Genomic DNA, 27,124 nt, shown 5'->3' with positions numbered 1-27,124 from the left:
ATTTCTATGCATTGCCTGGAATCCCTGGATTAAGAAGAAAGGGCTTTATATTATAATTGCTGTATTGTATTTCAAGCAGATGGACTGGTTTAATAATGGGCCTGGAGTACTTCTGCTTTAAAACCAGCCTGTAGGATTTTGACTTCAGCATTCAGCACAAGGTACAACCCCACAGGTCACATATTTTCAGTAATAAAGCATTGTTCAGCCAACTTTTCTTCACACCACCTCTATGAGGAGGTATTTTCACTAGTTCTGTACAGAAAATTAGATTTGATGGCAAGATCCACAGTCTCAGGGTCCAACTTCATACATGTCAGAGTAAACAGTGTTTCCATAAAAAGCACCCAACCTCTTGAAAAAGCAGCTGTGCACAATAGCATGTCAGGTTCCAACTGAAAGGTGCAAAATTACGCCAGAAATGTTCTACACTTCCATTGCTGAACTACACAAATGCTGCTTTTATTGCATCTTTTAATCTAATAAATGTTTTAATTGCCAAAACATTCTGTAACTTTCATACGTGGGATGTGACATTTACAACAACTAAAATCCAATCAACAAAGCCATGCATTTTAAGTTCTAAAGCAAGCTGTTACATGAATCTTTAAAGATTAGCCTTCAGGATAATAAAATTATATTAAGCAGTCCAGTGTATGAAAAGGTGGGGCTCATACTAAAGGTCCTGACAGGAAAGAGAAATTCTTCACTGTCAGCATGGAGAGGCTGTGGGCAGAGGCTGTTGCCAGAAGAAACTGGATGCCCCATCCCGGGAAGTGTTCAAGACAGGTTGGACACTGCTTGGAGCAGGCGGAAGATGCCCGTAACCCTTGCCGTGGGGGTTGGAACAAGATGCAATAAGGTCTCAATCCAAACCATTCTATGATTTTGTGAAAAGTAAAATTATTTAAATACCTGAAATCAGGTTCTAAATAATGTCAAATAGGGAACAGAGTACTCTTTCGGTATGAAGATTTCAATGATGTCTCACATTTTAAAGTGCATGCATATTTTATTAACTAACAATATTTTACATGGAATGAGGACTTGGTTGATAAAGCAAATCCTCTATCAGTTTCAGTCAACACATGTGAAAGCATGAAGCAATTACAGAAATGGGAGTATTTATTTGTTATTGGTTATTGTGACAACATGTTGATAAAACACTGGAGATTTGCACTGAAGGAAATCTTTAGCTCCTTCTGCCCCAGATTAACAAAAAGAAATACTTCCTCACCTGTCACCAAAAGGCCTATCCATGGGAAATGGGTACTCATGGACACAAAACTGTCTACAGATTGACAGAGGGAGAAATTTTGCTATCTTTAATCTGCAAATATTGCATAGAGATAAAACACCCTTGGTATGTCACATCAGTGCAACTGAAAACATTTTACATGGTCAACAAATACAATAGTCCCTCTTCATTTTAACTGTATAAAATACCAAAGGGGAGACTTAAGAGGGGCATGAATATTCTCAAAAATAGTCAGAAAATATTTCTGTCAAGAAAATAACATCTTTTTAGATAAAAGTAATAGATTAACAGTACTTTGAGTAGCAACCATTTGTTATCATTGATCCTAAAAAGGCACTCAACATCTGAATATATGAACAGAAAGACTGATAAAACCTGGCTTAGAAGCCTGTAGGAATCACGAGTATTGAAGACTGGGGGAAAACCTATCTACCACGAGCAATTACAATTATTCTTTATTATTACTATTTATTAGAGCAGAAGTTACAAACATGGGTAAGATCTTATGTAACGAAGGCAACACTTTCACATTAACTTCATCTACCAACATGTAATAAATAAAGCATAAAATGAAAGCTGCAATAATCAGTGCATTGAACTTCAAACTTTGTATCTTGCTAAGGGACTTTGTCCAAAAGCAATTGTGGCTGTCTTCTAGATACAGCCAGATGAATAAATATGGATATAACTCAAGCTCCTACACTGCATTTTCACATATTTATCTACATGCAGCACAACTCTGACAACATTTCACAATTCCTCTGGAAAGCATTTGTAAGCAAACTCATACTAATCAGCTACCTCACTATATGTGCCTTCAAAATCTTGTGAACTATCAACCTGCATTTACAGGGGGACTGTCAGCAGGCTGACATGCACAGCCCTTTCATTATCCAACACTCAGAGCATTGCTTAGACAACCATTCAGATTCCTGGAAGCACTACATTGAGCCTAAGTTCAGTGAAATCCTTCCTCCCAAAAGCCAACAAGTTTTCAGAAACACTTCTAGAATTGTGAATAGAAAACAAGGATTCTTCTAGTGTGGGTTTTACAGAAGATGGGCCTTTTTTTCACATTTGGAAATCTATTATTTCTCAAAATTGAGTACAAATGTACCCCACAGCTTCCAGTTCCATCATTATAACAATCTGATAGAGGAGGCACTTCATATACTTGCTCTAGGATTGACAATTAGGTTTTTTTCCAATTACTCGTTATTAGTAAATACTGCAATTTACATGATTTCCTGCATTCAATCGAGTGTAATGCTCCAAGATCTCAGTCTGTGTCCTTTCAAGTTCTTTAGCCACTAGTCCATGAAAGTTTGTTCTGGCTCTGGGGAAAGTTTTGGTCCTGTTATCCAAAAGGCAAATACAGATTCTGCTTTTGTGGCTCACAACACCAGTTAGATATTCTAACCAAAGGAATTACCTAAGCAAAAAAAAATATCAAAAACCAAACCAGTAGTTCATATACCTTTTAATGATCAAAGGACTTTCTTCTCCCACTTCTTTATAAAAACTTCAGAGCTATAATACAGTAGCTATTCAGCATCCTCTTCTGGGCTCTCCTCCACAGAAAGTATCTGAGAAGGGGTTTGTCTGAATTATCTCAAGAGGAAATAGAGGGCATCCTCTGACATCTGCATCCATCTCTCTTCTCAACATTAATTTCCTCTCATCTCCTGGAGGTAAGAAAAAGTTTCTTGGAATGAGTTTGTCAGGTGGACAGGGAGGGAAAGGGAAGTGGCTGTAAGGGTACCCACCAACCAACTGGAAGCACAGTAACTTGTAAAAAAAGCTGTAAGAACAGCCAGTAGCAATCCTGTATGAACATAAGATGTACTGCAGCTATGTAAAAATTGACTCACCTGAGACAGTATTTCCCACATAGCTGTGCCACACATTAAATTGTCTATCAATATGTTTTAGTTGTCTAAAGCATGTTGTTAACAGAATAACCACCCATCTGCTAATGGCCAGGACAGATACTGTGCTACCCCATTAAGTAGACAAATATTACACTTGAGCTGAAGCTGTGTGTTTCAGAGTTATACTGAACAAACCCTTAATTGCAGAGAAGTTGCATAGGGGTATTTTTATGCCATGCTTATACCTTTTAAAACGAAAAACCATTGATCATTGTAAGAACTGTGGCAACCTCACCTGCCAGAGACCTGTCAAATTTAGTCCCCTCAGCTGTGGTGTCCCTCTCTCTCACCTCTCCTCTGGAAGGTGTCCTGAAGGGGCAAGCCATCATAAGGAGTAACATCAGATGCTGCCATAGAGGTGTGATGTGTCTTGAATTTCACTTTTTTGTGTAACATTTTCTTACATTTTCTCTGTATCTTTCTGAGCGACTCCAGCTGCATGCAACTGTCCATCTCTGAAAAGCCACATTCATCAGATAAAAGATTAGAAGAAAGCTTTTTTTGCTTTTTCTTCATTTTATGAGCATTTTTCTCCTTTTCCCTGGATTGTCTCTCACTTTTCTTTTCTTCATATCTTAATTTACTACTAGACCTCTTGTATGACTTTTTAAGTTTAGGTTCACACTGCCTTGCCAAGCCCTCATGGACGGAATTAAAACAGGAGTTACACTGGCTGATTTCCTTCTCTTGACCTTCCACAGCTACATTTTTATGATAAGCCAGTAATTTTCTTTCCCTGGCTTTTGCAGACAAGCACCCTTTATTACAACTGCTGTAAATTTCTTCATACCTTCCTTCTGCTCTCTTCACTGAGCCGACACATGCCTCTCTAAAGTACTCAGAATCACTGATTTCTTCCAACAAATCCTTTAATCTGCAAGCAGGTCTACATGTTCCATATGGTACAGTGCCTTCATCTCTACCATCTTCTTTTTTGAATTCCTTATTATGAGTAACAGTAGTGCACTCCAAAGAATGATTCAGTCCAGCATGTGTTAAGTTATCAACAGAGTCATTCCTCTGCACTTGCAGCTTTTTTGCAAGTTTGCCCCCAAGGACCTTGCTTTCTAAAACTTTGTCTTTTGTCTCAATTTCCCCAAGAGTGATCACCAGCCTATAATTACTATCACCACTACAATTTCTCTTGTGGAAGTTTTGTACAGGACTCACTTCTCTGAACTGCTGACCGTGTTCGTTACTCAAGCTGATGTCAAACCCACTACCATCATCAGACACTACTCGCTTCCACCGGGACTTGTTTGCTGTGGTTTTTGGCTCTAAGCAAACACGTGCGTAGTGTGGTGTCTGGTAGTAGTTTAGTAAATAATGGATGAATTCATCAGTCTCATAAACCTTCTGCTTTTTGCAATCATCTTCCTCAGACACTGTCTGTGTGTGAACCACATCCAGTGGTGGGTGGTGCCTTCCACGGAGAGGTTTGATAACCCTGCCGTCCTGGGTAACCGTGATCAGCAAAGGCCCACAGCCTCTGGCAGAGGAGTCACACACATCTCTGCCGGGCAGTCCATCAGCGCTCGGGGCTGGAGAGGGATCATTTAAAATTGTCCTGACTATGTGACAAGTAGGTGCATGGAAGTTACTCACATCTCCTTCCTCACAACATAAACCACTACCTTTTTGGGTTAACGGGCACTTAAACTCCTTACATTTCAGCTCTTTGTGCGTACAATAAAGGGAGTTAATCAGCTCTTGCTGTGTGTCTTTAAATGCTGTTTCAGAAAATGAATCATCCTTCTTTACATCCAGAGAAGGATCCACTTTTTGACTTGCCAACTGCGAAAGAAAACAGAAATTTATTTAACACACTACATTCATAATTAAGAAGGCCAATGTCAGATATTGTAATGGGGCCCTAAAATTCATGCAGAATGGCAAGGGTAGCCTCTAACTTCAGCTCATAGTAAATTACAGTCCTTTTGAAATCTTTTACATTAAGAATTGGGAAAAATACACTTATTAAAAGCTGCAAGGAAATTTTTCTCTGCAAATAGAGGAGACAAGGCCATATTAGAAATTAAAACACCTGTTTTCATTTGAAACCTTTTTTACCCAAAGCACTAAACTAAACCTGCAAACATTAATCTGTGCGCAAAACACTCAAATTTTTTATCACTTCTTTATTGAATTTCTCAAGACGTTATCTGAATCAAACTGAAATAAGCCTGGTAATGAGTACTGGCCAAGAAAAAAGAAGAGGCAATTAGAAATACAGCTAGTATAATCTGTGCCAGTTTAATTCAATCACTTGTAGACCTCAGACCAAAACAAGCAGAGCATCACTTATGTCCCAACTCCAAAATTACTTGCTTGCAACACTGGATCGAGTCTAATAAGAGCTAATACAGCCTTCCATCCCTATTTTTTTACTCAGTAAAGACAAAGTCTTGAAAAAGCACCAAAGGCAAAATTTCTGGGTGAAAATGCACTATGTTTGCTCTCAGGGCAAGACTGGGAGCAGACTGTCACAAGACATGGGCCTCAGGCCTTCTCAGTGTTCAGTCAGCCCCAAAGCAGTCTTCTGAATAGCATCAAGATATCACATGTCTAGTGAATTATTCAAGCTCAAATAAATATCCTTAAAAATTTAAAATATGTTTTAAAATAGTCTTACTTTCACACGATTTAACAGCACTGTAAGCAGTCTGACAGACTCCACTCTTCTCTGAGCTAGCAGGGATTTCCTTTCTTCCCATTCAGGCATATTCTCTGGCCACTGCTGTTCTTCAGCCGGTACCTTCTGCTGCTTTGGGGGATGTTCCTCATCTCCATCTATCTGCCTCTCTTCTCTCCTCTCGCGCTTAGCTTTCCTTTTTCTCTCTTGAACTTCTTTTCATCACCACGTCTTTTTCTAGGTAATTATCAATATGGGACAATTTAGATGACACTTGTTTTACATTTTGCGATCTGGGGAATTGGATGTAAGTCTCTGAAGTGCTAATAATAATAAAACAGTCATCAAGAATCACATGTGGCTAACAAGGAATATCATTTGCTTAAATAACATTTTGAAAAAATTATAAATTACACACACTCAACTGATCCCCATGGTTAGAAAGTTATCTCTTCAAATAGTTTGTATTCTTGGGATTTTTTATAAGTACTGCCAAGACAACAGCATCACATGATTGACTGTCCCCAAGAACACAACTAGAGACTAATCATTTGAATCTAATTCTTAATTTAACAAATCTCCCTGACAGATTAGCATGAAGGTCTCATTTAAGAGGTATTTACATGAGTAATTCAGGGGTTATCACTGAGCAAGGCTTACCCAGAGCCAGGGCCTTTTCTACTCCTCACACACCAGTGAGGAGGCTGGGGGTGAACAAGGAAATGGGAGGAGACACAGCCACGACAGCTGATCCCAGCTAACCCAAAGAATATCCCAGACCATATGGCCTCATGCTCAGCAATAAAGCTAGAGGAGAAGGAGGAAAGGGGGAGCGGGGGGGGATGCATTTGGAGTGATGGTGCTTGTCTTCCCAAGTCACTGCTATGTGGAGGGGAGCCCTGCTGTCCTGGGGAAGTGGGGAGTAAATTCCTTGTTTTGCTTTCCTTGTGTACATGGCCTTTGCTTTACCTATGTAACTGTCTTGATCTCAACCCTCGAGTTTTATCACTTTTTCCTTTGTGATTCTCTGCCCATCCCACCCGGGAGAGGGGGAGGGAGTGAGCAGCTGTTGTAGGACTTAATTACCAGCTGGGGTTAAACCACAACAGGCTATCACCACTTTTTGGAAACTTTACTCTTGTAGGAAGTAGCTCTACCAAATAATCAACATGACACATCACAAAAACCTCCAGGAAATTCAAGGAACAGTGTTCACACCAATGAGTGTTTAAAACTATTTTTTAAAGAAGTATTTGAATAAGAAAGAAATAGCAACAGAAGCATAGCAACGCCTTTAGAGACCTAGTATTAGATTCACTATCATCTGCATTCTAAGTGTCTGGTTTTTTTCAAGAAGGTGCATAACATGATTGATTACTAGTGACAGTTTAGGATGCCATCCAAACACATTATCTAAAGAATTAAAACTTCAATATACTACTATTATATGCAAATTTAAGAACATTGCACTAGAGATATCAACAATAAAAAATAACACGCAAAAATGGGTAAATACAGAAAAGTATTCATTTCATAGTTTTGGACTTTACAGTCAACTGGGAGGCACTGAGAAATGTACATCACATTAATTTTATTTCAGAGCATAAGGACATTGATTTAAGATGTTGCAGCATAAAGCAATACAAAAAGCCCACATGCAGAACCTTAAGGAATCAATCCTTAGAACAATTTGAGAGCATTAGCTCTCTGATTTCACTGTAGTTTCCCGGAACCATAGAATAATCCCATCTGAAAGGGACCTCAGCATATCTCCAGTCAACCTTTCTCATAATCCAGACCCCTGCATCTGATGCCTTACATACAGAATTATCATTATGGTTTTCTTTCCAATATATAAATTAACAACTACATAGTATTGCTTCAATTTCTCCAACTCCCATTTCCTCAAAGCCTGGACTTTTACACAGCCACTCTTCCTGTATTTACTTGGTATGAGGAAGTACAACAAATCTCAAGAAAATGGGACATTCTCTAAAAATACACCTTCGCCTTTCAACCCCCTCTCTTCTCTTCCCCCTTTCTTGAATTTGCTCCTGTTCTTGCAGCTTTAGTCTTTCCAGGCTTCTGTCTTATGGCTCCTACACTAAAAATGTCTGGTTGTATCAAAAGCCAACTCTCACAGAAGAAGAAGAATCAGACTTCGCAGCCCAGTTTGCTGTGTATTTATACAAACACAGACAACCTGCAGAGCAACTGAGAGACCCCCAAGGTGACTACCAAAATACTACTACCCTCGTGAGAATGCCTCTCTCTACCCCAACATACCAGAACTTCTGAAGTTCATACTGGGTTGTCAGTCAAGGTCAAACACTCCTCTCCACAGCAGTCTCCTCCTGCTGTGACATGGGGGGCTCACAATCTGACATCACACCTTTGACCAAACCCATTCCTGGTAGGCTCTTCTGGGGACTCAAAGTTCAGCATGTTCAGTGCAGCATTCCTAGTTAGAGGAGCCATGCAGTTCTGCAAAAACTAGAGTTCACTGATTCTTAGTGCAACATCTTTTGGATCCAATGCTTGTTTGTTTGCTTAAAAATTGATGGATTCTGTTGATGTGTGCTGCGTTTCATGAGCTTCAAATGCCCAAATTGAGCACATTAAAAGAAAACACCACAGGAAGTTGCATCTATACTGAAAAAAAAAGTAATAGGAAATATTATTTCCAACACAGAGGTATTACAGGGTCGCAGCTTAGAAATTACCAGCTAGGAGAAAAAAAAAATGAAGCAGGGTACTCCCTAATAAGTGCTTACGGAGGTAAACCAAAATGAGGCTCATAATTTGCATGTTTTCTTTTATAATGCAACACTAAGCATAACACTTCAGAGGACTCATCTCCCAACGTACTAAACAAAAAGGTACAGAGAATAGAATAGGTACCATTTTCTAGCCAAGAATCACTGGGAGCCACTACACCTACTTCATATTTAACAATAACAAACTACGTATCTTTCAGAGTCTCATCAGTTCCTGAGATCATCTCCCAGTTTCAGTGACAACTAGACTGAAAATATTGACAGTCTTTAATTTACCCAGAGAAACTTTTCAGGAAATCAAAGCAGTATAACGCTGGATTTTGATTAAAGGAGTTATGTTCAGATAACTGAACTCCATATATCAGTACACCTATATCTAGTACAAACAGGATAATCACACAAGGGTTTTTTGCCCCTTGCATGCTTATTTGTCCAAAAAGTTTACAGAAAGGCTTCCACTGGTTATCAAGGACTTTTCAGGCCTAAATTCAAGGAAAAAGAAACAGAAGTTGGCAAACCACCATTTGTGCCAGTTTATTCCACAAAGTCTCAGCATTCAGTTACAATTTAAGCTTACTGTTTTTCAATGCTGTCCCTATGCTATATTTTTCTTTATTTTATAGACACCATTTTAACATAAATACAGACTAAATCAAATGTACAAAGAGAGCTGCAAGAGTGACACATAAAAGCTTCTGCTGAAGAAACATGAAAAAAAAAGTTTGTAAGATAATTCTTGTAGGTTATAAACTATACTGTTATTTGAAAAATGCCTGTTTGCGTTCAACATGGGAATGTACAAGGGAAGAGAAGCACAGAAACTTTGATAAAAGAGCGTGACTGCACTTTACTGAGAACAACTATGAAAAAAACCCACATACGTACTGGAGAAAAAGCAAGTGCAATTGACATTAACATAAAATAAGCAGGAATCTCTGGAAGCAGCAGCTACAGCAAGACTGCAGCACTGAATCGCTCCTCTTAGGGAACTGCTGCCAAATTCACACAGAATTAACAGTAACTTTGCTAGGCAAGGCTGAATCTCTCAGGATTAATCTCCACACAGAGTGGTGTATATACACAGACACACCTTCAGTGTCTCATATAAGCAAAGCAGATACACAAAGATGAATCAGTGAGCAATCTCTAGAGTCCTTTCTGCCCACTGTGCATTAAGATAAAGAGCTTCCCAAAGCTTTACATCAAGTTAGTGCCAACTAACCTTCTGCCACCTGTCATGGGTTAGTATAGATTGGGTTTTTTCGTTATAGAAGAATGTAGAATAATTCTCCAGGTTAGGACCTGGGAATTGCTTTAGAAAAGACAGGGACCTATCAGAGGGTTAGTTGGAATAATGGCATCTGTTCTAACCACTGAAAATTGTTAGCTATGACTTTGGAAAGTACCATATAAAACCCCGTGAATTTCCTGTAGGTGGGTCTTTTTTCCTTCTTCCTTTGGCCCAAGACAGACAGGTAGCATTGAGCTGGGCCTCCTGCTCCCCGCTTTTTTGGGGGCAGCTGGCCTGACGCCTGGCCGCATTCCATCGGCTCCCGGCGGAGGGGGAGGAAAGGAGAGGAGAGGTTGCTGTTTTACAACTGCTTTCTCTAAACTTCCCTGGAGCAGGGAGAGATCTCTGCTGGGCCCCTGATAAGAGCTATGGGCACCATTTGGGCCAAGGCCACCCCGATTTACACCGAGGAGCAGGCTGAGAAGGCATTTATGATCCTGCCTGGGGTTTTTGTGATTCCGGACTGCCCGGGTGCTCCGATCTCTGATGTTTCTGTGTGAGTTCTTCCTCGCTCACCAGCGCGGCCTTGGACATCTAACACCACAGCCACAGAGACAGACAAAGACTCCAAGCAGATTCAACTCTTTCTTAGCAACATGAAACTTCCAGAGCTTAGCCCTTTTCTGAGAGAGTAAGAAAGGACAGAGTGAACATAAAGAAAAAACAGCATGAAGTCAGTAGAGCGAGAGTGAAGAGACTGTTGGGACAGAGGGTTGAAGAGTTGGTTGTTCCCTTCTTACTTGAGCCATGGAAATGAACTCTATATTTAGATAATTCCTTTAAATCATGGGAAAGATATGCATTTGGGGAGATGATTGTTTTGATTTGTGTGTGGATTTGAGCAAAGGTGTTTGTGATAGACTAAGTAATACTAATCCTATAAGATGCCTGAACAGAGATAGAGATGAGAAACTCTCTGTGCCAGGGAAGAAGTGAGAAGATATCTCTGTACCTTGAGGTGAAGAATCCTTTGCTTTAGAGTTATTTATCTTTAAAAGCTGACACCCCAGTATGCAAAAGTCTAAGACCCATGACCCATAAGCGGCTTGGGAAACTGCTCCTGGGAGGGTCTCAAAGGCAGGTTTCCCTGGGCGGTTGTTTTTGTGACTGTTTAAAACTCTCAAGAGAACTGTTCTAAGTTGTCAGTGGCATCCATGACTCTGAGAGAGACTCTTCCACTAAAGAATTGATGAAAGACTATTGTCAGATAGTGAAACTGACTGAAAATTACAGGTTTTGTCTCTTTATGTTGTTTTGTAAGATAGTGAACAGTTTGTACGAGGGGGGGAAGAGTGTTTTTGAAGTTTCATTCTGTTTTAGTTTTTTTCCAACTTTTTCTCCTATTCTTTTAGTGTATGTTAATAAACTATTTGTTAATTTTAAGGTTGAGCCTGCTTTGTTTTTTCCTCCTAGTCTCTCTCCCACAAAAAAGTAAGTACTAAGACCAGAATTTAGTGAACATGAAACCACTACACCACCCCACTAACATGTGTGGTGCAGCAGATTAAAACCTCCAGGACACTGTTGTTACAACTTGTAAAGATATGTCAAGCCTGCAGACCACCTGGTGTACACAGAATCTTGTTCTGTTTTGCAAGTATTAAAACAACTGATCCTGCCCTTGCAAATCTTCTTATATCCTTACACCATCACAGCTGCAACCATCTTCCTACAACTGCAATAAATCATTTAAAACCCCTAAACTCTCTTCATAGAGCTGAGTAAGCTATAGTGGTTTGCTAGTGCATGCCATTACCCTTGCTCTTCCCAACTCGTGTTCATAGCCAGGAGTTTTCAGGCATCAAAAATTTATTTCTCACTACGTAACTGTGTACAAAGCCAAAAATTATTTACTGGCTGATCCAATAAATTGCTGCTCAGCAGCATGGCCTTTTGGAATCAACCCTGACATATTAATAAGCCACTATCTTAACTCTAACCTTTGCAGCTGACAAAACACAACGAATTTGATGTTCATCCCCCTTATCAAAATATTATTTTCTTTTGGTCATTCTGTCATGGTAAAAACATTTGGATCATAGGTGCCCTTGCACTAGGATTTACTACAATAACTCAGGCTGAACTGTCCTTATCTTACAACACCCTAAATTGTGTCACTTGAGTTCATACTTTAAAACAAACTAATGCTTTAGGGAGAAAAATTAACAACCTGGCTATATCTAACCTGACTCACATAGTCCATATGAGCAAATAGTGGGAATAATTGTTCCAAAGGCACCCCTCACATTTGCTCACTGTACTGCTAGCTCAAACAGCTCTTACCACCCCCAGTTTCCCAGCTGGTCACTTATGCCAGGCCCTGGGCCATCTCAACAGTTTCAGAGACCATACCATCAACCAGGCCAGGAAAGAGGGTTATCTTACAGAGAAAAAAAAAAAAAAATTGGCTAGGTTACTTCTCAGACATTTTGCTTCCCTGCTCCAACCGACAAGTGTAGCCTCTGAACAGTCCCACAAGCAGAGCTGAAGGCAAGCTTGAGGCAGAGGAAATATTTTAATTATGCAGGGGTGGGTATGCAGGAGCACTACAAGCTAATGCAATGTGGCAACTCTATGTATTGATCTACATCAGCAGAGTTTATCATGCAGGGGAAAAAAAGCTGAGGTTGTTTAGCCTGGAAAAAAAGAGGCTTGGGGGGAATCTTGTGGCTCTCTACAATCGCCTGAAAGGATCCAGGTGAGGGTCAGTCACCTCTCTCAAGTAATGTGAGAGGAAATAGCCTCAAATTACATCAAAGGACATTTAGATTGCATATTAGGAAAAACTTTTCCACTGAAAGGGTGATAAGGCATTGGAAGAGGCTGGAATCATCATCCCTGGAAGTCTTCAAATGGTTTGTGGATATGGCACTTGGAGACACCATTTAGCAGTAAATGTTCCTGGTTAGACCCTGTGATCTCACAAGGTTTTTCCAACGCGAGTGATTCTATAACAAGCACTTACCAGAAAGTCACTTGGAGAAGTTTAAAGAAGAGCTTTAAACTGATTTTTAACAAATTAGTTTATCCAGTCTGGTCTATGCAAAATGAACTGAAAAGGAGCGGTGATCAGAAATGCCGCTGCTCTCACGAATATTGCAATAAAGGAGCGTTTTGAAGCGAACACTCCCAGCACCGCGATGCTCAACGCTGTCTGAGGTGAGGATAAAACAAACCGCCAGCCGCAGCCCAATGGACAGAGCCACTGAAGGCCGCGGTCCCCGAGCTCCGGCAGCGCCCCAACCCGTGTGCCGGCAGCGCCGGCCGAGGACAGCCCGGCGGGCAGGGCCCAGCCCTCGGCGGCTCCCGGGGGGCCCCGCTCCCCCGCCCCGGCTGCGAGCCCCGGCCAGGCGCGGACCCAGCTCGGGCTGCCCGAGCGCCGCAGCACCGCGGCCGGGCAACCCCCGGGCCCAGGCGAGCCGCGCCCTCCACACGGGCCGGGCTCCTCCGGCCCAGCCCGCCCCGGAGCCGGAGCAGACGGAGGATCGACGCCCCTGTCCCGGCAGGCCTGCGGGCTCCGGGCAGAGCCAGCGGAGCCACCGGGAACCGCCCCAGCAGCCGCGGCAACTTTCCCTGGCGGAGCGAGCACCGCGGCCCGGCTCGTCTCACCCCGGCCCGGAGCGCCCTCCGCCGGCAGCGCCCCACATCCGCTCCCCAGGGCCGGCCGCTCTTACCCTCCGCTCGCCGCGCTACCTCGGGCCCTTCGGCCGCCACCCCGGGGCGGAGCGCGGCGGGAGCGGCAGCGCCATGGACCCGCCCCTGGGGCGCGGCTCCGCCAGCCTCGCCCTCCTCCGAAGCGCGCCCGCCTGCCCATACCCCTGTGCGGCCTGTGGGGATTTGGGGGGAGTTCTGGAGGAGATTCGCGAAGCGAGTTGCAGGAGGTGCCTGAGAGAAGCCGTGGCTGTTCTTCCTGCCCGGCCCTTCGCCTGTGGCCTGCAATGTCGGCCTTGGCTTCAGCCACCTGCTACCGGCATCTTTGGCCTGTGGGCATCGTGTGTGTGCACTGTATTAAAAATAAGCCAAAAAGTTATTCCTCGGCAGCTGCCTCGCTCAGGCGGAGCAAAGGCTTGGTTGTGAGGCAAGACCGTGTTTCCTTTGTCCTGTTGCAAAGTAGTCCATCCACCACTGTTCATGAGTAATAAGTGTGTGAGGGTTTATGTGAGCCTTTCCCTGGTTAAGTACTGGCTTGTAGGTGTTTTCCCAGTGGGTAGCACTGTCTGTGTCCCTGTACAGTACAGCTGTTGGCTCCCAGTGGTGCAGCGCTCGCCCATGTGCTGTTGATGGTACCGTCTCCACTTCCTTGGTTGTTTAGCATCCCTGAGGGTATTCAAGGTCAGGTAGCCAATTTTTCAAATACTCCCTCAGATTTCAGTTTGGTTTTTCTGTCTCTTGCGGTATTCTAAATGCAGTTATACAACCTTATATATATATGTGTGTGTCCTGATTTAGGGCAAATTTGTGAGAAAACCCCTGAATGGGGTCCCTGTCGGGAGCAAACCCAAAAGACCCCTCCCCACAACCGGTCCGAGAAAAATCTTCCTTGGAGGAAAGTGGAAAAAACTATTTCACTTAACAAACAAAGTGCATACAAGTATAAAGAATGAATAATATGAAACAATAAAACCTCTCATTCTGGAGTGAGATGGCAAATTGAGAGTTCTTGCTGTGGGTGTAGTTTGGCTCTCTCTCAGTCTCTCATCAATCCCAGTCCCTCCGGCGCTGCTGGAAAATGCCGAGGTCCAGGCCCCGGTGGGCTGCAGGTGCAGTCCCCAGTGCTCCTCTGGTTTTTCAGTCCAGAGCAGGTTTAAACAGTCCTGAGTGTTATAAATAAGTTCTATTTGAATAATCTATGTTTTAGTTACTTAATTGTTAAGTAATTTCATTAAGATTGTTAATGCTAGTTCTGTATAAAGAATTTGCCTTATTCCTGTTTTAATATTGATTTATCACCTTATTTACTTGTTTGTTAATTAAGAATTCACCTTATTACCTGTATCTCTGCTCCCATTCGCCAGATAGTGTCTGAATATGCAAATAAAAAGAACACTGGAATTCTGGGACCAACTCAAGAACAAGAGACTCTGAAAAGCAGAGAACCAAAGTAAAATCCAGGACTGAAGTCGCACTTTAGACTAGTGCAAGAGGTACGGGGGTCCGACGAAGCAGCTCTATTTAGTCGCCGTGACCTGAGAAGGAGTCCCCCATCGCTGGATGACCCCTGATCAGCGAAGCGAAACGGACTCCCCGGCAAGGGGAAAAAGCCCGTGAGGGGGGGTGGGAGTCCCGAGCTTTGCTGTGAAGCAAAGCTGTGTGTACCTCCTCCTCTGCGTTGCCAAGGGAGCAAGCAAGCTCTCCCCCAAGGCCAAGCTTGATAATAAAGCAACATACAAAAAGAGCAAGTCTCTGACTCTCTCTCTTTTTTTTCCAGAACAATTTTGGGGGCTCGTCCACGGGATCTGGCCACGCCTGAAGAGGGACCGAAGACGGGACGGCCGCTCGCTCTTCGGACCTCCGGGACAGCTGGCGAAGCGGGAGCAGCCTGGGACCGGCAACGAGGAGGAGCGCCGGAGGGTGAGCATTCCGGCGGCGGGTAAAGGAGACGTGCGAATGGGAGTGTGAGAGAGTCGGGGGCCAGCAGCTCGGACCCTCGGAACTGAGTGTGGACCCCTCGGTACTGCGGTTTTGGACCCCCGCGAGGGGGCCGGCCAGGAAAAGGGGGAAGCGAAAGAAACTGGTGAGTGAGGCGTCTCCTTAGGGGCAGAAAGACCCCACCCTGGGCGTGCAGGGGAAAATAGAGTGTGAGTGGCACGCATTAGGGGCAGGTCCCCCCATAAATGCTAGAGTAGCCTAGGAGAGTATGGAATCCCTGGAGGGGCGGGAAAACCGTACCAGGGTTGACGGGGTGTCCCCAGACACTGCGGGTGCCGAGAGCTCATGAGAGTCCCTGCTTCCCAGGACTGAGCCAGACGCACCGGAGAGGGTGTGCTGCCGCGGTCTCAGGGAGGAGGCCGTAAACCCATAGCCTGAGGACACCGGGGTGGGGAGTCAGCTTGGAGGCAAGGCGGGCATCCTGCACACACACACTCATCCCTCTTGCTGAGGCTGCTTCGCTGGGGAGAAGGAGTCAAGCCAGTCCTGGTGGAAGGCAAAGGGGTCGGGCCCTGCTCGGGTTGATCCTTGGAAACAAGGAAGGGATACCCCCCAGGTAACCCCTGTGGAGTCTTGACCTCTTACCTCCGTTTAAAAAAGTGAAGAGGGGAACGGTACTAGTGACAGGGCAGTCTGGTCCGGGGTTCGGACTGAAGGTGTCCGGCCCGGCGGGGGCTAAGGCGTGGGAAGGCCCTGAGGCCCGGAAGGGGATGCCAGTACTAGGGACCCTGTCGTGTGCCGCAAAGTGTGTCCAGAGTCTCAGGGGTGAGGCAAGGCGCGGGGGTACATAGGAGGTGAGGTCATTAGGACTCACCTCAAAGGGGTCAGAGGAGAATCTGAGCCCCTGGTGTGAGTAAAGTGTGAGCGTCCAGGAAAGTGAAGAAGGTTAGAGAAAGTGAGTAGAAAGAGAGAGTTTGTTCCCTAAATGAAAGCAAAAGTGTAGGAAAAAGTAGAAAAGCATAAAGTTTAGAAGTTTTTGTTGAAGTGTTCAAGAATTAAGTCAGGAGATTTGAAGCAGAGTGAGAAAGGCCGAAGAATTTTTTTTGCTTAAAAACCTGTGTTGCCCATCAGTAGAGGGCACCTTTGATTTTTTTTCCCAGTTTAAAGAAAATGGGACAGTGTACTAGTAAGAAAAAGAAATCTGAAAAGGAAAATAACAAAGTGAAAAGTATTCCACCTGGTAGTCCCTTAGAACAACTTTTAGCTAAATGGGATTCTTTAGAAGCCACGAAAGGACTAGATCAGGTTAAAATGGTGTTTTATTGCACAGAAGTCTGGCCAAAATTAAAATTACCAGGAGAGTGGCCATGGTTTGGAACACATGATGAGTGGATGTGCTATCAGTTAAATCAGTACCTAAGAACTCAAGAAGATCCAGACGTAAATCAATTAGCCTATGCTGCTTGTTGGCAAAAGAGAGCCACAAGTAAAGAGAATATAAAAGTCTGCAAATTAAAAGAAAAAGAAAAGTGTGAAAGAAAGGAAGAGAAAGAGGAAAGGAAAGAAGCTAATCAAAGATGGGACCCTCTAGACCATTTACCCCCTCCAATTTACCCAGAAGTGCCCCAAGTCCCTCAAAATCCTGTCCCAGTTCCCCTACTAACTTCCCCGAGTCAAACTCAAACTCCTTCAGAACCCTCTCTTCCTCTTCCCCCAGTGGTTCCATCATCACCCCTCCTTAACACCCCTCCTCCTCAATCCTTAGTACCTTCTCCCCCTACTCTCCCAACAGCCCCTTTGCCACCTCCTTCCAATAGTCAAAGTTCTTTAGCCCCAGTTATAACCCCTTCAGTTTCCCAAAACACAACCTCTTCCCTAACCCCCCTTCCTCCCACAGTACAATCCTCTGCTTCTCCTCCTACAAATTTTACTACCTCCCCCTCACCTACAGTAATTCCTCTGCCACCCACTAATTGGGAGTTAACCAAAACCCCTACAGACTCTCATGAGTCCTCCCATTCTCCTGGAAATCCGCAGGCATTCCTAACCCAGACAGTGTTATCTGTTGATAACGTAAGTGAAGGACCCTATTGTAACACCAGATCAAAATCCTTAAAGCCAGAAAGACGTTTTCCCCTCAGAGAAGTGCCTATGGGAGGAGTGATTGGAGGGGTAGGATTTGTAAATGCCCCATTAACAGCCTCTGAGGTAAGAGGATTTAAGAAAGAGTTAGGAAATTTAGTTGAAGATCCCATAGGTATTGCCACACAGGTAGACCAATTCCTTGGACCCAATGTTTATACCTGGGGAGAGTTAAATTCTATATTAAATATCTTGTTCTCCCCTGAGGAAATACGAATGATCAGAACAGCAAGTATCAGAATCTGGGAAAGGGAAAATAGGTTAGGGCCACCTGGAGATCATAAATTACCGATAGCTGACCCGGGGTGGGACCCAAATCGAGAAGAAGAAAGACAAAATATGAGAGACTATAGGTCCTTGATAGTAAGAGGCATAAGAGAATCTGTCCCCAGAGGGAATAATACTAAATTAGCTTTTGATGGGTCCCAAGAAAAAGATGAGACTCCTGCCACTTGGCTAAACCGATTAAAAATAAATTTTCAATTATATTCAAGCATAGACCCTGATAGTCCTGAAGGACAAGTAATTCTAAAAGTGCAGTTTGTAACAAAGTCATGGCCAGATATACGGAGAAAATTAGAAAAAATTGAAGATTGGCAGGAGAAAAGTATTAATGAATTATTAAAGGAAGCCTTAAAAGTTTACTTGAGGAGAGAAGAAGAAAAAGCTAGAGCCAAGGCTCGCATTATGGTAGCTGTAGCAAGAGAAAGTACTGGAGTAGCAGAAAACCAGAGAAACTCCTCTTTGAAATCTAGTGAGGGAGGACCAAGACCCTCATTTAAAGAACCAAAGTCACCCATAGTACCACCATGGGTAAATTTAAAAAGAAGTAACTCAGGAGAGAATAGAACTTGTTATTACTGTGGTGAAATAGGGCATTTAAAAAGGGATTGTAAGAAATTATCCCTTGATGAAGCTATTGCAAGGGAGCAAGATGCCCTGGAGAGGGTGCTGAAAGGCGAGGATTAGGGGTGTCAGAGGCTCTATAAAATAGGGGACCCAATGGAACAACAAGATGAGCCTCTAGTAAACTTTGATATGGGGCCCCAAAGTGAAGAATATGAATTCTTAGTAGACACAGGAGCTGATAGGTCAAGTTTAAGGAAATTACCAACAGGAGTAACAATCGGGACAAAAACTTGTGAAGTGTTAGGGGCTGAAGGGAGGCCCTTTCGAGCATTAATAATTGAAGGAGTAGAGATAAAAGGGAACTCAAAGTATTGTGTAGCTGATTTTCTTTATTTACCACATACAGAAACCAATTTACTAGGCAGAGACTTACAAGTGCAGCTCGGAGTAGGAGTTATCCCAAAAGATGGAAAAATGGTTGTGCATATCATGAAACTGACCCAAGGGGATATACAAGAGATAAATCCAGAAGTGTGGGCTACAGAGGGAAAGTATGGGTGTTTAGATATCCCTCCCATTAAGATAGAAATGCAAAAAGATACCCCTGCCATCAGAGTCAAGCAATACCCAATGTCACCTGAAGGAAAGAAAGGGCTAGCTTCAGTGATTGAGCATCTTTTAAAAGAGAATATCCTAGAACCCTGTATGTCCCCTCATAACACCCCTATATTGGCCATAAAGAAAGATGAGGGAAAGTTTAGATTAGTCCAAGATTTGAGAGAAATTAATAAAAGAACTATTGCTCGACACCCAGTAGTACCTAACCCCTATACCTTGCTGAGTAAAATTCCAAGAGAGCATACCTGGTTCACAGTGATAGACTTAAAGGATGCTTTTTGGGCATGTCCCCTAGCAGAAGAGTGTAGGGATTGGTTCGCCTTTGAATGGGAACATCCAGACAGGGGAAGAAAACAACAGCTAAGGTGGACACAGTTACCGCAGGGATATACGGAATCACCAAATATCTTCGGACAGGCCCTAGAGACATTATTAGAACAGTTTAGTCCCAAAGAAGGAGTCCAAATTTTGCAGTATGTAGATGATTTATTAATATCAGGGGAGACAGAAAAAGAAGTTAAAAATGTAAGTATTCAACTTTTAAACTTTTTTGGAGAAAAGGGGTTAAAAGTATCTCAACGTAAACTACAGTTTGTAGAAACTGAAGTCACTTATTTAGGACACATAATTGGAAAGGGGAGTAAAAGGTTAAGCCCTGCAAGAATTTCAGGCATAGTATCTATATCATCTCCAAAAACTAAGAGAGACGTAAGCAAACTTCTAGGCCTGTTCGGATACTGCAAGCACTGCATAGATAAGTACACTCAAGGGGTCAAATTTCTTTATGATAAATTAATAGACCAGGAACCAATGAATTGGACAGAGAGTGACGAGAAGCAGCTACAAGATCTAAAAGAGAAATTATCCTCAGCACCAGTTTTAAGCTTACCAGATCTTAAAAAGGAGTTTGATTTGTTTGTAAACACCGAGAAAGGAATAGCATATGGAGTTTTAACCCAAGAATGGGGAGGATACCGAAAGCCTGTAGCATTTTTATCAAAACTGTTAGATCCAGTTGCCAGGGGATGGCCGGCTTGCCTCCAAGCAGTCGCAGCTGCAGCTATTCTGATAGAAGAAGCTCAAAAGTTAACATTACAGGGAAAGATAAAGATACATACTCCACATGATTTGAAAACAATCTTAAGCCAGAGAGCTCAAAAGTGGCTCACAGATTCTAGAATCCTAAAATATGAAATTATACTAATAAATACAGATAACCTAGAACTAACAACATCAAAAAGCTTAAATCCAGCCCAGTTTCTCTCTGGCGAGCCCACTGAAGAGATAGAACACCATTGCCTAGAACTCATTGATATGCAGACAAAAGTGAGAGAAGATTTAGAAGACACACCCCTCCCATATGGGAGAGTATTGTTCACAGATGGGTCATCCCGAGTGGCGGAAGGGAAAAGAACATCCGGATACTCTGTGATTGAGGGAGAGAAAATGGAAGTCTTAGAAAAGGGAAAGTTACCAAGTAATTGGTCAGCGCAGTGCTGTGAAATATATGCACTAAAGAGAGGGCTAGACTTACTTAAAGATGACCGAGGGACCATTTACACAGACTCTAGATATGCCTTTGGTATTGTGCACACATTTGGGAAAATTTGGGAAGGACGGGGATATTTGAATTCAAAAGGGAAAGACTTAATACACACAGAATTAATAAAGTCAGTGTTAAAATCTTTACAAAAACCAGTAGAAATTGCAGTAGTTCACATAAAAGGGCATCAAAAGGGAAATATGCCCGAGATAAGAGGAAACCAGTTAGCTGATAAAACAGCCAGAGAGGCAGCTTTAGAACCGGGAGAACCAGTAAAAATCCTCAAATTGGAGAAAATACCAAGAAAAGAAAAAGAAGAGATAGAGCAGGTGTTTAGTGAAAAAGAGCAGAAAGCAATAAAAGAATTAGGATTACACCGGGGGAACACGGAGTGTGGTTAACAGCTGACGGACGGAAATTCTTGAATAAAGCCCTAGCCCGAAAAATACTTACAGAAATACATAATCTAACCCACTGGGGAACCCAGGAGTTATGTGACCATTTCCTAAGGGAAAACCTATGTATTGGAGTACACGAATTAGCAAAAGCAGTTACTCAAGGATGTATAATATGTCAGAAAATAAATCAAAAAGTTATGAGGAAGACTGAGCCTGGAGGGAGGGAGCTAGCCTTAAGGCCCTTCCAGAATGTGCAAATTGATTTTACTGAGATGCCCCCTGTTCAAGGTTACAAACAATTGTTAGTGATCATAGATCACCTTACCCACTGGGTAGAAGCATTCCCTACAAAAAGAGAAACAGCAGAAGTAGTAACAAAAATAATATTAGAAGATATCCTCCCTCGGTATGGGCTGATAAATAATATTGATTCAGATAGAGGGCCACATTTCACAGCACAAATTCTACAACAAGTAACACAAGCCTTAGGGATAAAATGGAGGTTACACACCCCATGGCATCCCCAAAGCTCAGGCAGAGTAGAAAGAATGAACAAGACCATTAAAAATGTACTAACTAAACTAATAGCAGAAACTCAACTAAATTGGCTTAAATGCTTACCCCTAGCATTATTACAAATCAGAACACAACCACGAGCAGATATAGGAGTGTCACCATATGAAATGTTATTCGGGCTTCCCTTTTTGTTATCTCCTTATAGTTCTAAAGACTACCTGGAAGGAGAGGAAGTCACTAGAAAATATCTAAAAACCATTGGACAAACCCTAGAAAATCTCAGAAAGAAAGGATATCTTCCTCAAACTTCCCCTTTAGACGCAAACGTGCATAATATCAATCCTGGAGATTGGGTATTGATCAAAACGTGGACTAATATCCCGCTGACCCCGAAGTTTGAAGGTCCCTACCAAGTACTGTCAACAACTCACACAGCAGTGCGCACTGAAGAAAAAGGATGGACCCACATCACCAGAGTTAAAGGGCCAGAACCCCCTCCTGGAGAGAACCCGAGTTCAGCACCCTCACCGGATGAAACCGAGTGGACAGTAACACCACACCCGAAAGACTTGAAATTAACCTTTAAAAAAAAATAAGAGATAACAGAGACTGTGAAAACCTTTTTTCAGTTGCTTCTCCCCAAATCAGTGGACTCAAAAAAAAAAAAAGGGGGGGTGGGGGGCACAATAAGAGTTAATTTATGTAAACCTAAATTTTAAGTTTTATAAGTAAGAATTTAAGAAGTTTAAGGTTTCTTTTTACATAATAATTTTTAGATTGTAAGTTTTCTAAGTAGCAATTTAAATAAGTTTAAGTAATAGATATATTAAAAAAGAGTTAAGGTTTTTTTTGTATTAATTTTAAATATTGTTTAAGTTTTATAAATAGTGTTTTAAATAAGTTTCAGTTTTCTTATATGTTAATTTTAAAAGTTGTTAAGTTTTATAAGTAGCAGTTTAAACAAATTCAAGTAATAGATAAATTAAAAGAGTATAAGTTTTTTTTTTAAAACAAAGGTAGATCTCCTACAGAACATTCTCTAAGGGCAACTAAATTAATAGGGAAGGGAAGTGGAAGCATGTAAGTGGGTTCTTTAGGAGACCTCTCCACTCCAAGAGGCAAGGCCGGGTGGAGCAAGAGATCCAGGAAGGATGGCCCATACCGGACTCTTGGGAGGGATCGTACTGATGATGGTCATAAAGCACACCTATGAAACAAAAGCCTGTACTAACTGCTACCATCCAGTGTACCATGGAGAGGATCTCAGATCCTTACTCAGGGTCCATACTAACGTGAACCCAAACTGCTTTGACCACTCCCAGTTGAATACTTACCAAGAGGATGGAAAAGTTTATTGGACTACAAAAAACACAGCTAGTTATGCACAGCACCTGTTTGGGGAATGTCCTATAGGAGACACTTGGTTATGCTCTGAAGCAGATCAAAAAGGATTAAGAGATATAATCAAAGAAAAAGTGTTGACAACAAAATTTGAAAAAAGCCTAGACATCCCATCAGGAAAAAACCTGTTCATTGACTTAGTAGAAAGAATCAGTCGAGAATTAAATTTAACCGAGTGCTGGATATGTGGAGGTACACAAATGTCTGAAATATGGCCTTGGGAAGGAATTAGTTTAAGCCCTCTAGAAATTCTAAAATGGAAACAAACTGAACAGAATACACGAAGTCTAAGAACAAGAGGAAGAGAGAAGTGGGATCTCAAATCTAAAATCATTGGGGAAGAATGTATCATGAGGACAGGAACCAGGTATCAAACCCGTGTAGGAAAATTAATGTGTAAAAGGTATATAATAGTGATAAACTTAAGTGCTAAATGGGTTCCCAAAAGGCCTAACAAGTATTGGTCAACTGAGAACACAGAAAAATGTATCTTTAATGAGAGGTATGAATTATATGAATGTATTGACAAAGCTATAAATCCTTTTGGGGGAATAAAAGAACTGTCTCGGTTTTGGCAACAGCCTTTTGAAACTAGGGAAGATTACTGGGAAGCTCCAAATCACCTGTTCTGGATCTGTGGGGATACTGCTTATACAAAATTACCTGGGGATTGGTCAGGAAGCTGTACAATAGGGATCATAAAGCCAGCTTTTTTCCTATTACCCAAGAGATTAGGAGCACACCTAGGAGTCCCAGTATATGACAATCTAGGAAAGGTCGAACGAAAGTAAAGAGATACTCTAACAATTGGTGGAGACCAAAAATGGAAAGGAAAAATATGGACCCCAGAAGAAATCATTAAAACCTATGGACCAGCCACATGGGCACAGGACGGGTCCTGGGGGTATTGCACTCTAATCTACATGTTAAATAGGATCATTAGACTCCAGGCTGTCCTAGAAATGGTATCTAACCGAACAGCTCTCGCCTTAGACCACATCAGTGACCAACTAACACAAACAAGAGCTGTAATATACCAAATACGTCTGGCTGTAGACTACCTTTTAGCAGATGAAGGAGGAATCTGTGGTAAATTTGTCTGAATGTTGTTTAGAAATTGATGATAAAAGTGCAGTAATTAAAAACATCTCAAAAGAAATCAGAAAGCTAGCCTATGTGGGAAATCAAGAGTGGACTCCTTTAATGGACACCAACTGGTGGAATAGTTTTTGGTCATTCAAAGGGGATTGGTGGAAGAAAGCTGGGTTTATGATAATTTGTTCAATCACCGGGTTAATGTTTTTACCCTGTCTAATCCCATATCTAATTCGAACTATTACCTCCACAGTCCAAGCCAGTATCCAGATCCCTAAAGCAACCAGTCAAAAACAAACCAAAATGATGGTGATAGAGAGTCAAGGACCTGAACATGAAAATGCCAAAGAAATATATGAAAAGTTCCAAAAATGTAGAAAAATTTATTTTCAAGAAGAAGAGGTAACAAATTGATGCGAGCTAAAGCTCGATCAAAGAAATAGAGGGGGGAATTGTTATAAATAAGTTCTATTTGAATAATCTATGTTTTAGTTACTTAATTGTTAAGTAATTTCATTAAGATTGTTAATGCTAGTTCTGTATAAAGAATTTGCCTTATTCCTGTTTTAATATTGATTTATCACCTTATTTACTTGTTTGTTAATTAAGAATTCACCTTATTACCTGTATCTCTGCTCCCATTAGCCGGATAGTGTCTGAATATGCAAATAAAAAGAACACTGGAATTCTGGGAACAACTCAAGAACAAGAGACTCTAAAAAGCAGAGAACCAAAGTAAAATCCAGGACTGAAGTCGCACTTTAGACTAGTGCAAAAGGTACGGGGGTCCGCCGAAGCAGCTCTATTTAGTCGCCATGACCTGAGAAGGAGTCCCCCATCGCTGGATGACCCCTGATCAGCAACACCAAACGGACTCCCCGGCAAGGGGAAAAAGCCCGTGAGGGGGGGTGGGAGTCCCCAGATTTGCTGTGAAGCAAAGCTGTGTGTACCTTGTCCTCCGCGTTGCCAAGAGAGCAAGCAAGCTCTCCCCCAAGGCCAAGCTTGATAATAAAGCAACATACAAAAAGAGCAAGTCTCTGACTCTCTCTCTTTTTTTTCCAGAACACTGAGGGAAAAAAAAAAACAAAAAACAGTCCAGGGAACTTATCTGCCTTAGGTAGCTAAAACTAACTAAAAGCAAAAAGATCTCCATCCTGCAGTCTCTCCAGGCCTCAGCCGAACACCCAGTCTGGAGAAGAATGTGAAGGAGTCAGGCAGTTTTCTCAAAACAAACTCCACACTTTTTCTTGTTCCCCTTTTGCTTTGAGAACCAGTCTTAAAGGCACAGAATTCAATATACAGCACAAACAGAACAGACAACTGGGCCTACGAGCATCATAAAGTCACCCCAGGACAATGTGTATACATATATATGCACATACAAACACATCTTTTATGTCCTTCATCCACCTTGTTAAAAACAGACACTTTAACTCTTCTCCTGGATCAATACAGTTGTGACTAGAATGGGTGATGATCGTGGGATACACACAGGGCTAGGGGCTGCAGGCAGAGAGGGTGTACTCTGCAATGGTCTAATTGTTATGTTTCCAGTTGCAACATGAGACCAATGATTACACATACATTTACTGTGGGAGTGTATTTCTGTTACAATTTTGTGTGCCTAAAAGCATGTCTGTGTTTTCTCACTATGCAAGCTGATAAGACAAAAATGCTATGTTTACCTACGGATGTTCTTCTAGTCTGGTTGCTTTCTCCACAGTTGTTGCTTCTTGTTTTAGGAAGGTTTCCTAGGTGATATTATGTGCTGACATCTGTTTAAGGGTTTTTATCTTAAAAGATAAAATTGTGCTTTGATTATACAATTTTCCAATATATTCTCTCTAAATTATGTGACTTTGTTTTTCCTTTACATAATCTTTCCAAACCCAAACAGGCAAATTGGCATTTGAGATCAGTTTGCAGCAGCAGAGTCATTATATTCCTATATTAGTTCTCCTTTTCCAAACCTGCAACAAGTTGAGAAACTGTGTCTTGAATAAAACTTTAACTTTTATGCTCTTGAATAAAAAGTTTAATGTAGCTATAAAAAGTTATTTCTTTCAAGATCTTAGAGTGTGCTCCCTGGATGCAGAAAACCAGTTCCTTGCCTGCAATTAAGCAAATTAAGTGTCAATACAATATATTTTATATTCTGTATTTCAGGGAGCAAGCCACTGTAAACTGTGGTCTTTTGCCATTGTGGAATACCTTGTCTGCTGGGATTGAGCATGGAGCTGGAGCAGTATGGAGGGCTCCTCTGGGAAAGGAGTCAGGGAATGCACAGTGACATCACAACCAAATGAGTTTGCTTCAAAGCCTGGCAAACAGGGCAGATAGTCAAATGTCTCTGGAAGGTTCAGGATTAGGCTGGAGAGGAAGATGGCTGTTAGAAACTCTGAACACAAAGCTTGTTTAAAGACATAAAAGGAATATTCTTGGCTATGTTTCTGCTTGTGGCTTGGTAATGTCGTTCCAGGAATTACAACTGGATGTCATGTACTGCTTAAGTAATTTAAAAGCTAAGATAACTTTCCTGACTGAGAATATAGGTATAGGTCTTCTACCTCTAGGTTGTACAGTCTGTAGGAAAACCCAAACATCTAAGTTGTATTTAATTTTGAAATAGAAAACTGAAACCCGTTCCAAGGGACAGTAGGAAAACTCACATAGTTTTGTTTCATAAATAACAATGATACGACCTTGCTTACAGCAGTTTGCTGTCATTGCAGGTTTGACTCAGGAAACTAAGTTATGAAGTGCTGGAATATCCTTTCCTTAGATACTAATGTGATTAATTACTGAGTGAGAGGCAGCTCACCTACACAACGACTTTCTAGCGAGGAACAAGTGAACAATGGGTTGAATGCTGCCATCCTCTACCTGGCTGTACAGAAAACTTGTTAAGCTTGCATGTCTTTAAGAACATGGTGGTCTTTTCTTTTTTCAATATGTCTAACTTCCCTGTCCAGACTTTCTAATCATTCTGTATGGTGATAGGTTTAATTTACAAGAAGGTTACCTCAGAAATACTTTGCATGGGGGAGGGGAGGGGAGGAGGGAGGGGAGGGGATGGGGAGGGGA

At 42.1% G+C, this 27,124-nt stretch overlaps 1 protein-coding gene across 5 annotated transcripts; it reads right to left on the bottom strand.

Annotated features, from left to right (window-relative positions):
- Positions 1-992: 992 nt before the first annotated feature.
- On the bottom strand, positions 993-13,616 carry LOC120765183 (A-kinase anchor protein 17B). Of its 5 annotated transcripts, XM_058424054.1 has the most exons (6): positions 13,564-13,586; positions 8,108-8,473; positions 5,822-6,058; positions 3,980-4,983; positions 3,480-3,644; positions 993-2,943 (listed from the first exon to the last, which is right to left on the bottom strand). In XM_058424054.1, exons 3-5 carry the CDS (start codon positions 5,909-5,911, stop codon positions 3,590-3,592), a joined length of 1,149 nt encoding a protein of 382 aa, XP_058280037.1. In that variant the 5' UTR covers positions 5,912-6,058; positions 8,108-8,473; positions 13,564-13,586; the 3' UTR covers positions 993-2,943; positions 3,480-3,589. The 5 variants fall into 5 exon arrangements, 4 of the variants coding, with proteins under 4 accessions (XP_058280037.1, XP_039945672.1, XP_039945674.1 ...); XR_005704388.1 differs by lacking the exon at positions 8,108-8,473 and having other exon boundaries at positions 4,857-4,983; positions 13,564-13,616; XM_040089738.2 differs by lacking the exon at positions 8,108-8,473 and having other exon boundaries at positions 3,480-4,983; positions 13,564-13,613.
- Positions 13,617-27,124: the final 13,508 nt, after the last annotated feature.

This window comes from Hirundo rustica, chromosome Z, assembly GCF_015227805.2.
Source record: "Hirundo rustica isolate bHirRus1 chromosome Z, bHirRus1.pri.v3, whole genome shotgun sequence".
Taxonomy (NCBI): domain Eukaryota; kingdom Metazoa; phylum Chordata; class Aves; order Passeriformes; family Hirundinidae; genus Hirundo; species Hirundo rustica.
Note: the sequence above shows the minus strand (reverse complement) of the source record. Positions and strands in the feature narration are given on the sequence as shown.